At 39.5% G+C, this 14,065-nt stretch overlaps 1 protein-coding gene across 7 annotated transcripts in view; it reads right to left on the bottom strand.

Moving 5' to 3' along the window:
* Positions 1–13,498, bottom strand: part of LOC146552178 (traf2 and NCK-interacting protein kinase-like) — a 54,995-nt gene extending 41,497 nt beyond the window's left edge. For all 7 annotated transcript variants that reach the window (XM_085256781.1, XM_085256782.1, XM_085256784.1 and 4 more), the window contains exons 1-2: positions 13,100–13,498; positions 2,687–2,752 (exon numbers count right to left, since the gene is read on the bottom strand). In XM_085256781.1, coding sequence (XP_085112907.1) covers positions 2,687–2,752; positions 13,100–13,156 — 123 coding nt within the window. In that variant the 5' untranslated portion in view covers positions 13,157–13,498. The remainder of the gene's footprint in view (positions 1–2,686; positions 2,753–13,099) is intronic.
* Between the last annotated feature and the right edge of the window lie 567 nt (positions 13,499–14,065).

Genomic DNA, 14,065 nt, shown 5'->3' with positions numbered 1-14,065 from the left:
TTTCTGCTGTCAAAGAAACTACAACAAAAATGATAATGTGGATAGATAGTTTTTTATTGTGATAAGATTTTAGGCATATATAAGAAGGAAAGGAGTGAAAGAGAGATGGTGGAAAGAGAACTGAGAGCCAGATCTGTATCATTTAACTAGATGGAGTAATGGAATTGCTGATAAACCTGTTATCTCTTGCTCACAGGCACACAAACGTGGAACTATGTGGCACATTAGTGCCCTTCTTTAACCAATAATATAAAACAATGCTGCTATCACACACAAATGGATGCACAAAACCATGCATGCATAGTAAACCTATAGCTTCACTATACACATAGTTCACCGAGTGCAATTTACTACAGCAGAATAAGGCAAACTCATTTTGTGTTTTTCCTGCTGTAGGAATAGAATTGAGAAAACACTTTTTTTTTTTACTTTTTCTTATAATCTTTCTATTCAGTTAAAGTGTAGATGTAAAAATGCCTTAAAACTTATTAAAAATTAAAACTTATTAAAGTTTTAATAACCTCAAAGCTAGCTTTAATTTTTTTTTTCATCCATATGATTTTTTTTACTTGTTATTTATGGTTTATTTGAAACTGTAGCACACCACAAATCAAGGCATAACTTGTTAACTTGTACTCTGTGATCACATAAACATCAGAAAAACTGGCCCCTGAGCAACTTGAATATATTTTGGGAATCAAAACAAAGAGTCAAATCATTTTTGCAGTCTGTCTGACTCTTATCTCCTTCTGCTCTTTTCATCTGAGCGAAAAAAGGCAAACTGCACAGCACGCTGACAAGGATTCACTGATGCAGAACAGAGATACCACAGCTCTAAAGAATGATATTGTCCTGTGTTATTTTTCTCATATAACAAGTGTTTAAAATGATTCAGAACGAGCCAGAGCAATTCCACTTCACTAATACCCGCCAGGCTGAAGGTCAGTTTATCATCTCAGTGAGTCAGAGGTTCACCTGCTCAAAAAACGTTGATCCTCTTCAGGCAGCCTGCCTGAAAGAGGAACCTCAGCTGTGTGAGAAATTTAAAATAGATGACATTTTTGCTCAAGTGACTCTGCTGCTTATCTCTGTGTCTGAGACTGATCTTTCCTAGTTTAAGCTGTATTTATAGAGCACTGAACAGGATGATATTTGAAGTTTAATCTTTTTTTCTGCTATGTTTGTCCCTTTCATACAGCTATTATGACAGATAGGCCTTCATTTTTTTCATTAAAATTAAACTGGCAGTCCAAAATCTAAATATATGAGGATTCATATCACATATGAAAAAAGAAACCGGAAAACCCAACAGCCAATTACCATTCTGAGAAGAGAAACAACACTTCAAACCTCATTATCATCCTAAATTTGATCCCATTGTTACAGTTTTCAACACGCAGCACAGTTTGCTTTGTAAGCATTTCCAGGCACATACTTGTACCACCAAGAGTAACCATTATTCTCAAGCCATTTGTCATTAAATTTGCATTCCCCCACTTCCATACAGTAACAAAGAGGAATGACTAGCAAGCCCTTTTTCCTAATCATCATATTCCAGTCTGGCACTGAGCCTATGATTCTTTTTTTAGCCACAAAAATAAGCTAATTTATCAAATCAGCTTAATTGTTAAATAAATACGGGTGAGTGGGACTGTAAAGTATAGCCTTAACAAAGCACTCACATTGTGTGAGGTAAATGTGTATCAGAGGGGAGAAAGCGGCATGTATGTGTGTGTGTGTGTCATGGAAAATTTCTTGGTCAAGTGACTGAAAAAGTTTAAGACCAACCTGGGCCTGAAGTTTCAAACAATATTTTTTATTATTATTATTTATTTATTTGTAGACTAAAAAAATAAAGATTCTACTATTATTTCTGTTTTTCGTCCTTTCTGGATCTTACAAACAACCACACACACACATATTTTTAGAAGTGTGGATAAGTATGTCTGACCTTTGTCTGACCTTTCATTTGGTTAAATAGGCTCCTCTCCATCACCACCTGACCGTAAGTCTCTGGTTCATTAGACACATCCTCAAGCATGCAAAATACATGCACTGAAGGCTTTCAGAGTCAGAGGCTGTCCACATATTTTATCGGTCCATATATTTAAACATATTTATTCCAACTAGGGGTCATTAAACAGAGTGACACAGGCTGCTTCCCTATCCTGCAGAGAGGCAAAATAAAGCAGCAGAATCAGGAAAAGGAAGCAAGGAACAGAGAACGACAGGCTGTCATGAAGAGAAGAGGAAGCTCAGACAGTGACATGGACTGAGAGATTCTGTTTCAATAACTGTGGGAAACAGCTGAGCCCATCTGACAACAAAAAGCACAAACCACAGTGATGTCACAAATGCAGACCGACTTAGCACGAGTACTTCCTGTGTCCCAGAAAAACCTCAAAAGGTTAAAGCATTGCTGAGATAAGAGAGGTCTAAAAACAGTAAAGAGAGTAAAGTGTTATTTAAAGGGACAAGAAAAATTAGCAGGTTATCGTACTTTTACACATCTACAGTTTCACCACAGCTGTGGGGTTTCTTTTATCTCCTGTATTATTTCCTATGCTCCTTCATTTACATTGTCTTTCTTTGTTTCACGCGGGCTACTTGCAGAGGCTAAATAAAAAACTGATAAGAATGAGGAGCATGCTATCAGAACGACATTCTTAGTGTATATAAGTCTCACCTTGTACACCTGCCCATATGTGCCATTTCCCACCAGCTCAACCAGCTCAAAGATGCCGACGGGATCCTGTAAATTCAAAGAAAAGACAGTGGAATGGTTAGAATACAGACACTCAGCTCTACATAACCTTAAAACAAACTCAGATTGTTTGAATGCAATAAGGTATGGCATATGTTTGCACAGAAAAGCCTTCAGCTGGTCTAAGTCTTAGGTACAGGAAGAGACAGCTTCACAGCTGCCAGATGAATTGTCTAGAAATTTTAATCAGATGGTGATCAGAGATGAGTCTAAAGAGAAGCAAATGAGCGGTGATATGGGGGTTTAAGTAACTTTACATCCAGCGCCATCATCAAAAAAAGGATTACATTCCCTCCAGCCTTAGCTTCATCTTATGTTTATTGCTCAGTGATAAATGTTAGCATGTTAACAGACAAATTATATCTACTTAACATCAACACACTGTAATTCTGAGCATGCTAGCATGTTGATGTTGCATGCAGCGTTGAGTCTTTTAATCCATATTACAACAGTGGGCATGTATTCTATTTTTTTTTTTTTTTTTTTTTTTTTTTTCTAAATGGGCATGTATTCTAAACAGTGCAGGTAGTTTAAATGAGCAGTAATGTCTCAGTAAAGCTCCCAGAGTGTTGATACACTATTCTGAAATGCAGTGCTGGATTGCTTTAGGCATGCATCCAGACTAGCTAATAATTTAAGCCCACGGTCGCTAGGTTGCCAACACAACTCAACGCATCTTTGAAAAGGAGCAGCTTGAACTGAGCATAAAACCCACTGACCCTGTGCACACACACACACACACACACACACACACACACACACACACACACCTCCCCCTTCCTTTCTGCTGCACGTTGCTACGGCATTCCAACAATAGCTGGCATTTACCCTCTCCTTCCTTCTCTCTCTCTTTCTTTCTCCCTGTCTCTTTCACACTCTCTCTGCTCCTCCAGCTTCTGTTTTCCAACCAGCTGAAGTCCATCTATGTCTGTCTCACTCTTTTATCTGCACTTTGCTCTCATTCCAACAGTGAATGAGGTTCAGAGTTCCAGAAACACTGAGGTCCTTTTACCAGCTTTACCAGCTTTTCTCCCCGCCGCTGTCATTCACAAGTTTGATAAATGTGGCCATCATTCATCAATACATCAACTGTCCTCAACCAGAACGCTGGAGCTATTCTTGAGGTTTTATTCACTCGACATGTTCATGATGACAACACAATAAAGCATGTAATCTTACAATGATAGTTCAGACTTTTGAAAATGTCATTACCAGCTCACTGGAATGTGGATTACAGTATGTTACAGCCAACTCTACTGGGTATTCAAATAAATCTTTGATCCGTTTTTTATATTCCATTCTTCTTTTAGAGCAAAAGAAGATGTTTAAAAATGTGATTCTTCAACTGGGGGCAAAGCTAAAGGCTTATTTCATTGCTGATTCACCAAAAATAAACTGCACTATTATGTAGATCTACACTGGGACTCATACAAACCTAAAGAACAGAGAGTTTTACACAATACTCCTTTCTCACAGACAATTCCCCTCTCAATAATACATCTTTTTTTTAATTTCTATTCTGAACAGCCACACATGTATTCTATTTGCATCCTTGTCCCTCTTTTCTAACCTTATCACTTTCCTCCCGTCTTGCATTCGCAGTTCATCTATTTTTTTTTTTTATCACGTACTTTCTCTTTCTCACTGTTTGCACTTCACATTCATATCATGTCTGTGAATTTTCAATTGAACTTGCAGCTAACTTTGCTGGCATGACACGTGCGCTACCACAGTGCTAGTGAACCACATACCACAGATGAAAAAAGATTTTCCTCTGATGTTAAACAGGTAACGCTATAGCCTATTTTAAGGGGTTTGCATAAATGTTAAGACTTCTAAAATGCATTTTCTCCTTCTTCTGTTCTTCTGTCTCAACTTCCCCCTCTTCCTTCTCAGTGTCTCTGCCTTTCCCCATCCCTCCCTTTGTCTCTCTCACTCTGTCTCCATATGTTTGTTTCTGTTGGTCTCAGCAGACCTGTCAACCTGTCAGCTGTTTCTGAAGACAGGGCCTTGCGCTTTTCTTGTTCCCTTCTTCCTGTTTTCTGTCGTTTTTCACCCCTCCGTTGTGTTCTGCAGACGCCAGCACACACATGCGCTTTTCCTCGTACACAAACGCACGCGCACACATCGCAAAACTCATTCTCTCACTTTCTGTCTCAAGTACATCCTCCCGCTGTCTAGCTCTCTCACACTCTCAAAACTACATGCACACAAAAACACACACACTGTGCCAATAACACACTCCTACACAGGGATAGTGTTCAAATGTTCTAACAAGTATGAGTGGGCACAAAATGATGAGTGTATGTCTAAGTAAATGCTTGTGCACGTGAAAGAGAGAAAGTTAGAGAGAGACTGCTAGTTGCTTTTAACAGTGCTAACATGGGCATTCTGAGTGTGCATGTGACCGGTGTTGCCAGCTTATAGAGGTAGATTATTTCACCGTTTACTTTCTTTATCTCTCACTACTTCTGTGTGTGCATCTCCATGTGTGTGCTTGACAGCTGTGTGAATCAACTCTCAGAGCCGCAAACAAAGTTCTGACAGTCTGTCTCGAGATTCATCGAAGGATGCCTTCTCGTTTCCTTTTTTGTTTACACACAACAGAAACGTTCACGTGCAAAAAAAAGAAAAGAAAATACATATAGGTACAAAGGCAATGCTTCAGTTCATACATATCTTTAGGCTTACCCACAAAAATATAGTACAATATCATTCATATTTTAGAGGCCACTTGCAGAATCAGCTCTCGGCACGTGGCCACCTCTAAGACTGCATCTGCGTCTGTGCGTCTGTGGGTTGGAGTTCCCTGTAACTGAAACAATTCGGCCTACTTCCTTGTTTTGTTTTGGGGTTTTTTTTTTTCATTTTGTTTTCCTGCTGAGTCTTTGCCAGGGTCACATGACAGCCATATGACCCCATTGGTGGCCAATTAATCATGCTGTGCGTCTCTATAAAGCTGCTGAATAACAGTACATTAAAAATAGCTTATGATACATTAAAAAAAGTGCTCAGAGAAAGAAGAATGAGGATCCACCAACAGATGTAAAGACACCCACAGACAACTTTTGAGCAGAGGCTTCTGTCTGATGACGGTGCAGTTTTTTTTCTTACTTAGCTTTATTCCAGTTCAGACGCTTCTCTAAGAATTTTTCAAAGCCACAAAAGAACACGACTTCCTTTATTTTCTATAAGCCGTTGCAACATGATAGAAGCATGACACTGACTGGTCACCGATAACCTTTATTGTACTTCATACAGCTTTTCTAATAAGTTAATGTAGGTAACAGCTAATTGACCAATTGTCAGCGATGATTTTATTGGCCAATAGCTATCTGCAAATCTATCACTATCAGTATTTATAACAGCTGACAAATTAAAATGTAAAAAGTAATGAGCAATTCAATAACTACACATAACAAAAGTTACAGAAAAAAAACATATCGGTCGTTATATGTAATAGCAGATTTTTAAAGCACCAAATATCGGTAGCAGTATCAGTCTTAAAAATCCTATATCAGTCAGGCTCTAGTCACAAGTACATTGTATTAACTTTTGGTACATGAGATGAATACAGTAATGGCTTGTCTCTTTTGCTCCAGACAGAGAATATTGGCCCATGAGCAGCAGAGTCCATTAATAATGGATTTTTAAGAGCAGGCCTGCAGCCCTTGTGAAAGCCACTTTACGACATGTGTGAGGACTTTTACTGACTGCATTCATTCTTTCATTCTACAGCCTAACCTTAATTCTCTCCACTACATTCCTAACTTTAACTCCTATCTAACCAAAAGCTAATCCTAGCTTTAACCTTAAAACTAATGTTAAAACCAGAGCAAATTACTCACATAAAATCGCTATCAGGTGATCTAAGCATGGCTGAATACACATGGAAACATAATCAATCTGATCAGAACAAGTTGCATGCAAAGGCCATAAGAAATGCAGCTGACTCTTAAATATATATTGCTTGCTCCAGCGGATTACAAGGCTGAGAGGGCCATGTGTAAACAAGGTAATTAAAGATTTTCAGTAGAGCTATTAACAACGAATCAACTGTTACTTACAAAGTAGACTCACCCTTCTTGAGAAGTAATGTATGACTCAATGCTTTGTTGCCTGACACATTTTGATGCATTCGAGGTATGTGAATTCCTTTGACAAAACCACACCTCGATGCCATTGTGTAAAGTCTAACCAAAGCCACTTTTACTCTCTAATGCTGTGTCTGTTTGTTCATTGTATCAGCCATATATCAGCTGTGTTATGAATTAAACCAATACTAAATCTAAAGATCACATTGCACTAGAGAGTAGTCACTAAGGTCTTTGTATGAGATTTTACTTAGTTCTGATTTCTCTTATGAGTTCAGCTCCAAACATTAGTATTCATATCAATCACACAACACAGTTACATACTTTAAAAATATGCTCAAGTGACATGTGACTTCAAATTAAAAGTGGAGAGGAAAAATGAAAAATAAAATTAAGACAGAGGCAACACATTTAACACACAAAAACAGCAGTACAATAAGTGAACATTAGAGTCCCGATGAAATTGAAAATAATCACTGCAGATGCTGGAAATCTAATCTATGACAGTACATTTACATGGTGACACAAACAATTATTCTTCCGGTTTAGTGAATCAGTTTGCAGCTACATCCCAATCACGCTACATTTTACCAGCTATCTTTATCTTTGTGAATGACAGACCAACAGCAGATAGCTTATTCAATGCAAAGTTTAGAGTCATATATTTATAATATAGCAGAGAAAGACAGAAGGTCTATTAAGGTTAAATCATCACATCTGAGAAGATAAGCTATGAGTATTCTGATTAAGATGACGATTTACAAAACCACTTCTCAAATTATTTGTTTAAAAAAAAATTGGCTTATCAGAAAATAACAAATTCTTTCAGGTCTTTTAGCGTATTTTTATTGTACATTCCTGCTGCTAAAAAGTAAGACTTTGAAGTGTCTTTATAGTCATAACAGTCATGATTATTTCAACCAGACCCAGCAGTGAGTTGTGCAAGCTTTGCAACGAAAGCTGAGGAAATAAAATTAAAATTGCACAAATCTCTATTTTCACATAGACAATTGCTAAACTTGTATAACGTTACGCGTAATGTGATGTGGGTCAAACTAACAAACCACATGACTAAGACAACTGGCAGTTGATGTGAATACTATTGATCATCCTGTTGCAATGCTGTGTTTTGAACTTTTGGATTCTGGCAATTATTTGAATCTTTCATGATACAACTGTAAACTAAAAAAAAAAAACCCACATGGCAATACTACTGGCCCAATATACAGCCCACACCCCTATACCGCAAAATTGCTCTAGAAAGTCTTAAGGATTGCGACAAAGAGCTCAAGAGGTTGACTCCAGATGGCCAAAATGTGTATACCATATAAGCTGACAGTACATCCATATTGTGCTTAAAACTTATCAAATAATCCCAATGCACCCTGAGTTACTATAACATGGCTTATGTATAGTTTTGTATCGCACAACAGTACTTTAGCATTATATCACCAGCCTTTATGCAGTAAAAGTTAAACTCAAAATGTTACTTTTTACACTCACCAAGATCAAGATTTTTGCCAAGCTCATATTTACCTATTGTATATCTGTAGTATATCTTTCTGTGCATTAGCCAGTGACCAGGTGAGTGCAGTTAATTTTTGTAGAAAGTGATTTTCAGAGATGTGAGGTGGATTGAATTAGGGACTCTAAGAGGATGATAGGAGTCATGCTGGGACCAGCTTTGCCTCTTATAAAACCACTTACACTTAACAACACAGCTCAACACTGCTTGTTTTTACAAGGAGATGTCGTTGTAGCCCAATTCCCAGTACATCTCACCCAGACATGTACAGTACATTAGCAGGAGTCCACTTCTAATCACAGATTAACAGGCCACTGAAGAGGGTACACGCTGCAGGGTTTGTTCTGCAATGCAACAGAACCTCTCGCCACCCGATTCTGCCAACTTGCAATCTCACACCTTTCCCTATCCCCATTTGCCCATCACTCCTCCCCTTCTGCATGAATTGCTTTTCTACATCCCTCTGTCATTTCAATACATTTTTCTTTCCTTGCTGCCCTGCACAATGTGAGTGTGACACAATGGAGGGATCACTCCTATTATGGACTTGTCTGCATGCACATGATTCCTTCAAACACTTCAGATCAAGTGTAAGTGTGCACTTGTGCGTCACTGAATGAGAGGGGTGAAAAAGGAAGCTAGTATGTGGTGCAGTGCATACTTTCAAACATGCTGGAATAGAACGCATTCGATATGTTGCACTTTGACTGTTTTAAGTCATGGAACTGGAGCTCTTGATGTTTTTCATGATGTTTGCCATGCATAATGCAAACCAGGAGTTTACAAACTCACGGAGGACATCAAGGTGGCTACGTGCATCTTTTTTATACAGTCTACATTTGGTTTTTGTCAAGCACTTCTAAGAAGTCGTTTAGAAAGCAGACAGTGCGGTCAGTGCTTACACACAACCAACTACTCACGTGAGGTTTGCCAAGGAATCCTTTCCTACATCTTTTCTTGGCTCACTTACTTTTTTCCTGAAATGAGCTAGCAAGTTGCAAGAAGCAAAATACCAGCATTTATTAATTTGATATCATAGTTTTATATACTGATTATTACATTTTTAAAGGATTTTAATCATTCATAAACACACACAAAATGTGTAATACATAGTTTACAACACTAAAATAGTTAAAGGCACATAACTGTTTACAACAACTCTTTCAGGTACCATATCAAGTGATGGTTTTTATAGATCTAATAAAGTACAATAATTAAAATGTGCCCATCAATCCTTATAGATGCTTACAAATATATTATGGTATGTTATAAATAATTAATTAACTATAATAATAATAAAAGCTACACTGGAGGGCTTAAATAAGTAAAACATGCATGCAGACCACAACTACTTATACATTTTAATACTTATGGCAGGGAATTAAAGCTTTAATCTAACTCCATTAGTGACTTGAGGGGGAAAAAATAGGTCAACTAGAAGCAGGCAGGCACAGTGGAAGGGAGGGTGGGAGGGAGAGGGGCATTTCTCAGCGACAGTCTGCCATACAGTATATAGACTATTCATGAATAAGCTCTGTGTAAGCCTTGGGCACTGCTGTGGCCCCGTTACTATGGAGTCCATAGTGAGGGGCAGAGGAATGTGGCCTTACTGGGCAACAGGGATTGAGAGGGAGAGGCTCTAGAGATGGGTCTTTGCCTTGAACTACTTTAGTCACTGGTCACATCTCCACCTTTACCCCGAGCTCAGCCCTCTTGTCATTTTCTTCTTCCCTTCTTGGGTTCTCTCACTGTCTCTCAATGTTCCTGTAAATCTCTCTAAGCTGCCTTCATCTTCAATCCAGCTTTCTCCCTCTGCGTTTTCTCTTAGTCTTTCTCTGACCATGTCACTATCCCTTCATCCTTTCACCTTTTCTCGCTTTCATCTCAGCTTTCACACCTGACTCCCAGCACAGCACATTAGTCTACTGCCAGTATTAGTGTGTGGTGTGTGTGTCTGTGTGTGTATTACTCTGGCTGGACTTCCTGCTGGTTTGCCATCTGTTGCTCTAGTCAGCTGACTAGATGAGCTTGTGCTCCTGACGCCTCTGACCTGTGTGTGTTCGCATCACTTTGCATAAAAACCACTGTCTGTATTTAAAGAATTTTTAAAGTATTCAACCTTGTATGATATTTTTTTTATGGTTATTGCGGGTCATGGTAGGATGGGCCAGAGCAGCAACATTTCTGTGAATGCCTCTAGTAAGTCTGGCCTTCCCCACTAAAATAAAACATGATGCATCTATGCAGGTGCCGCAGGGTTGATGTGTCACACCAGCAGATGTTGCAGAGACCTGACAAGGCATATGAAAACAAAGCAAGAGAGGAAAAAATGCAGAGGCAGCAAACATGAAAAACCACTTCTTTTTCCACTTTACTTCCCACTCAATTCTGTCTGTCTCTTGTAAGTGTGTGTGTCTGTGTGATGCTCATTGTGCCTATAAGGAAGCTCTAGCCCTGGAACAGCCCCCCACCCCCCCCAACCATACACTCATATAGACTAAAACACAATGCCCCACCATCTTCACCAAGCCCAGTATTTATAAGCCCCCACTCAACCCTCCCCACCTCGTCAGAGCCAGCTGACCTACTTCCTGTCTAGCCAGTCCAGCAGTGGATGACTGTAACTTCATCTTAGACCATGTGTGTGTCTGTCTATGTGTGTGTGCGCGCACGTATGTATTGCTTGGGAAGATAGGTATTGTTCGTACATGTTGAATGGACAAACCTTGGTTTGTTTAAGACTTCTCTGGAAATCATTGTTTATTTCAGCTTGTAAAACATGTTGTTCAGGTTGTGTAACTTGGTTACAGAGGAAATCACATAAGACATTCACAACATAATATTACAAGGAAATAGCTGGAGTATAGTGTTGGGGAAAAATATTAAAATAAAAGTTTTGGCTTCCCTTAATGTAGCATTATGGTGGTAGGAAATCTCTATTCTATTTTTTCTGTTCTATTTTGTCCACTTCCATCTTTTGACTCAAGTACTATTTTTATGAAAAATATGAAAACTTTTTTTAGAGCTGCACCACTTCATCAAATGAAATATGTAACATAGGATTCTGCTCTTGCCAAAAACCTTTAAGCCTCTTAGTGTTTTGAAATCATCACTACTTTTAAGATAGTAGTAATCATTTGACATAATTACATATTCCGATACTCCTAAATGCACTTCTATGTAAAGGCAAACATGCGCATCTGCACATCAATGTAAGCTGCCTCTAAGTCACAGTGACAGACACTTGAAATCCTGCCTCCTAAAGAATAAGGCATCCATGGCTGAACTCCCACTCGCCTCCTCATTCCTCTTTCAGTGTTTCTCTGTCTGTTTTGTTCTACTCCTCTTCTTCTTTCAGATTTCTCTTTCCATTCTGTCTTTAATAGAGCTTGTCCCGCTGATGAAATTTTGCTAGGCGTAAACCTGAAAAGTAGCACTTATTTTCCTAAACACTTGATTCACAATTCCTTGGAAATGTTATTCTTCTTTCAAGCAGTGCAAGGAGGTGGGCGCAGAGACATAATGCTAGGAGACAGAGCGACTGGCAGAGAGACAGGGAGGTACATTCACTCAGTCAGATAGTCAAGGTGATAGAAAAACAGGTGATGAAATTGATAGAAAAGAAATGGAATGGAGGTAGATGGATGAGTTGGTGTTAGTGGAGCAGAAACAAGTAGGCGAGAAACCATGAAGCAAGCAAGAGACCAGCAAAGACAGAACCGGAGACAAAAATGGCATGTGGGCACAAACAGACGACAACTGCGCTGTGTGAGAGAGACAAAGCAAGAGGGATGTGGTTTTGTTTCTCAAAGCGGCAAACGGGTCTTTAGCTGAAGCATCCCTTACTGCTTTATGCAGTTGACTATGAGCTTGGCAGACACCTACACATTAGAAACACACGTACTGCCCAATGAAGTGAAAATACGGGTCTGCACACATAAACACAGGCTGTTTGTGTATGCCTGTCTGTTTGTGTGCACATGTGTGTGTGCGTGTTTGTGTGTATTATGGCTTACAGCACATACTGGATGAACAAAAGAACTGGCTATTGCAGCATGCAAGGCTTCAGTTGTGACTTTGAGTAGGTTACAGTGACTACAGGTAGGTTGGCACACTTCCCTCTCTCTCTTGCACACACACGCGCACACATACACTGAGTAAATACCATGATGAACAGCAAAAGAGAGGAAATCTGGATGAATATGAGTTTGACTTAAAAGCAGTTTCTGTCGTGTTCTTACAATACACAAGCCAAGAGAATCAGCAGCGTGTGGTTGAAATAGGTTAAATTCCACTCTGAATCAATTCTGATGAGGCTATAATAGGCTGGCCCACTGAAAGAAGATACACAACACCCCCTATCCAGGTCAGCAAAATCACAGCCTCAACCTCAATTCAGCATCACACACAACACCGACCTTCCTGTAACTGACTTGAATGAAGATAAGCCTTCAGATGTGCGAGCCAGCTGTAATGTTAGTTAATGTCTATATATAATTTGATCTATAATTTGACACACTGTGGCGGCCCGTCTCCCGCACATCCGCCTTTTGCAGCCTCCTCTGCTCTGTGCCGGTTGTTATTCAGGGAGCACTGTCAGGTGCAAGAGAAGGAGGAACGCGCGAGTGCACACATCAATTTTCTTACACACAGACACGCACACACACACTTTTTCTTTTTTTTCTTTAACAGAAATTAAACGTAAATTAATCTTACTCTCAAAGTAGATAGGTCGATTTCGTCCAGGCTCCGTGCTGGAGAGTCACTCGCCATGATGGAGGACACAAAAAAGCGACTGTCTGTTGTCCGATATCCAGAAACGGTCTTAGCTGTCACGACTGTGTGGTCTCCTCTGCTGCTAGGTCTCTACTATTCCCCCTCTCTCTTGCACAGTGATGTGTCAATGGATGAGAAAATAATATCAGTCCCTTTCTCGTCAGCAGCTGGACGCTCCTCGGGCCTGGAGCGCACAGCTAGAGCGCAAACGCGTGGATGATAGAAAGCGATAGCACCGTGTACATCAACACTTGGAAGTCCATGTCTGCGGGATGTAGACCATACAGAGTAAGGTGAAGCAATACGGAGACTGATTTGTTTCTGGTACAGAAGCTGCTGTGACAGCCAGCCAGTAAATATAGAGAAGGAGGGAGGTGGGAGCCGCTTTCCCTCAGCAAACCACGCCTGTTACCGGGCGGGGTTTACTGAGGCAGCGAGGACTTCCAAACTTTTTTCTTCCTCATGTTTAATAGCAATGTCCTTGTACAAAAGAAAAGAAAAGAAAGGAAAAGAAAAGAAACTGAGTGAAGATATACTTTCTGATTTTTGCTTATATTTCCCTGTGTACTTTTGATTAAATAGAACAACTATGTATATTTTCTTTCTTTATTTATTTTTTTCAAAAAATCGGTATATTTTAATCACAAGGTATAAGAAGACTAAATGTAACCCGGCACAACACACACACAAACACAGATAATTATTGAATCCACACACACAGCAAGTGAACTGCTGTCTGTTTATCAGGTTTCCTGTTACCTTGCAACCGCTTTCCCGAAATGCCTGAAGCGTTTTCATAAATCTGTGGAAACATGATAAACAACGAATAACATTCTCATTCCACCAAAGACAATACGAAACCTCTCTGGTCTCTGTATCCAACTCTAGGTTCCCCTGAATTTGCCT

This window comes from Mchenga conophoros, linkage group LG19, assembly GCF_057382185.1.
Source record: "Mchenga conophoros isolate Kocher_MC1m ecotype Shallow Benthic linkage group LG19, M_conophoros_male_GT1.1, whole genome shotgun sequence".
Lineage (NCBI taxonomy): Eukaryota > Metazoa > Chordata > Actinopteri > Cichliformes > Cichlidae > Mchenga > Mchenga conophoros.
This window is presented reverse-complemented; position numbering and strand designations above follow the sequence as displayed.